The sequence below is a fragment of the Clupea harengus genome, chromosome 16, assembly GCF_900700415.2.
Source record: "Clupea harengus chromosome 16, Ch_v2.0.2, whole genome shotgun sequence".
Lineage (NCBI taxonomy): Eukaryota > Metazoa > Chordata > Actinopteri > Clupeiformes > Clupeidae > Clupea > Clupea harengus.
This window is the reverse complement of record NC_045167.1, coordinates 24165577-24168076: the sequence shown is the minus strand read 5'-3', so window position 1 is coordinate 24168076 and position 2500 is coordinate 24165577. Positions and strand designations below refer to the sequence as shown.

At 41.3% G+C, this 2500-nt stretch overlaps 1 protein-coding gene across 3 annotated transcripts in view; it reads left to right on the top strand.

Annotated features, from left to right (window-relative positions):
- plxnb2a.1 (plexin b2a, tandem duplicate 1) overlaps positions 1-2500 on the top strand; it is a 161666-nt gene that overhangs the window by 150156 nt on the left and 9010 nt on the right. For all 3 annotated transcript variants that reach the window (XM_031583282.2, XM_031583284.2, XM_031583283.2), the window contains 2 exons: positions 88-172; positions 2304-2455. In XM_031583282.2, coding sequence (XP_031439142.1) covers positions 88-172; positions 2304-2455 — 237 coding nt within the window. The remainder of the gene's footprint in view (positions 1-87; positions 173-2303; positions 2456-2500) is intronic.

Below are 2500 nucleotides of genomic sequence, written 5' to 3'. Positions count from 1 at the left end.
GACCTGTAAGTTGTGTAACTGTGTGTGTGTGTTTATGTCCTTGTGTAACTGTGTGTGTGTGTGTGTGTGTGTGTCCTTGTGTGTTAGGTGCGAGACAATGCCACACTGGTGCTGTCCAGAGTCCTTCACACTCAGCAGTCCTTTCATCAGAACCAGGACAACCACGAGGAGCGTAAGTCCCACACACACACACACACACACACACACACACACACACACACACACACACCACACACCACACACACTTACACACACCACACACACACACACACACACACACAGACAGACTAATAATCCCTCACCATCCTCCATGATCACATCAACCACATTCACATTGAAACTCATTCATTCGTATTTAGAGTACCAGTCATTTTATTCACATTTACATTCAAATTTCATTCATTCATATTAACAATACCAGTCATAGCTTCATATTGATAATTCATATTTACAGTGACATCTGTTCATTCTATTTAGATTAAGATTGAAACTAGGTTTATTCATTTCTACTACTTACAGTATATCTACTCTATGTTTATTCATTTTTATTCATTTATATCTACTCAAACTCAGTTTCAAAAGGAGAACTCAGGGACGCAGAAAAGCATGAAACATTACTGTTACTATGTCAACTACTTATGCTATGGCATAATGCACGTAATGGAAATGCAACAAAATAGTGTAATTATGTAAAGTCAGTGTAATCACATGTATAAATTCAAATGTATAATGCAATTGTCATTGCCGGGAAAATACTGAGAGCCACTTGGCTCACAACACTAACCCTCCTGTTAAACCATAGAGTCACGTTTCAAACGCTTTTCTGATCTTATTTACTAACCTCAACTCACGTCCCACGTAACGGACAGTTTACCCTTCGTGGTTAAAAGATGGAGCCTTTTTGCAAAGACTTGCAACTTCTTGGAGTCTTACTGTACGAGCTCATTTCCTGTTGTGGGCAAGCATACAGACTCATAATATATGAAGGAATGGGGCTACAGACAGCGCATGGGCCTTTACTGACAGGAGAACAGGAGGGCCTTTACTGACAGGAGGGCCTTTACTGACAGGAGGACCTTTACTGACAGGAGGACAGGAGGGCCTTTACTGACAGGAGGGTCTTTACTGACAGGAGGTCCTTTACTGACAGGAGGGCCTTTACTGACAGGAGGGCCTTTACTGACAGGAGGACCTTTACTGACAGGAGGACAGGAGGACCTTTACTGACAGGAGGGCCTTTACTGACAGGAGGGCCTTTACTGACAGTTTTACACTGTTGTTGTATTGTGCCACCCTTGCTATCCTTGTTTAAGCTAACCTTTGCTAACCTTTAACCTTATGAGCACACTGTATATCCACTAACCTTATGAGCACACTGTATATCCACTATCCTTTAACCTTATGAGCACACTGCATACCCACTATACTTTAATCTTATGAGCACACTGTATACCCACTATCCTTATGAGCACAATGTATACTTTAACCTTATGAGTACACTGTATACTCACTATCCTTTAACCTTATGAGCACACTGTATACCCACTATCCTTTAACCTTTAACCTTATGAGCACACTGTATACCCACTAACCTTTAATCTTATGAGTACACTGTATACCCACTATCCTTATGAGCACACTGTATACTCACTATCCTTTAACCTTATGAGCACACTGTATACCCACTATCCTTTAATCTTATGAGCACACTGTATACCCACTATCCTTTAACCGTATGAGCACACTGTATACTCACTATCCTTTAACCTTATGAGCACACTGTATACCCACTATCCTTTAATCTTATGAGCACACTGTATACCCACTATCCTTTAACCGTATGAGCACACTGTATACTCACTATCCTTTAACCGTATGAGCACACTGTATACTCACTATCCTTTAATCTTATGAGCACACTGTATACCCACTATCCTTTAACCTTTAACCTTATGAGCACACTGTATACCCACTATCCTTTAACCTTTAACCTTATGAGCACACTGTATACCCTTTGTGTTTGCTCCAGGGGGGTTCAGGCCCTGGGCTCTGTAAAGCGCCTCGAGACAATTTAATAGTTTTTTGCACCATGTGAATACAATTGAATTGAATTGAATTGAATTGAATTGAATTGAATACAATTGAATTGAATTGAACTGAGTGGAGACATTTCATAGCCTAAGGTCTCTTCAAGTTACCGTTCATCACATTCGCAGTTTTATCTAAGTATTACAATTTTCCCACATCATATTAATAGTAGATAAGCGGTGAGCTAATTGTCATGTGACATGTCCGTTGTCTAGGCAACGCTCTTCTGGAGGATGATAAGGTGTTCCATCTGGTTCGGCCTGCGGATGAGATGGACGATGTGAAGTCCAAGAGGGGCAGCATCAAGGACAAGGCCACCACCAAAGCCATCACCGAGATCTACCTGACCAGACTGCTCTCTGTCAAGGTACACACACACACACACACACACACACACACACACACACACACA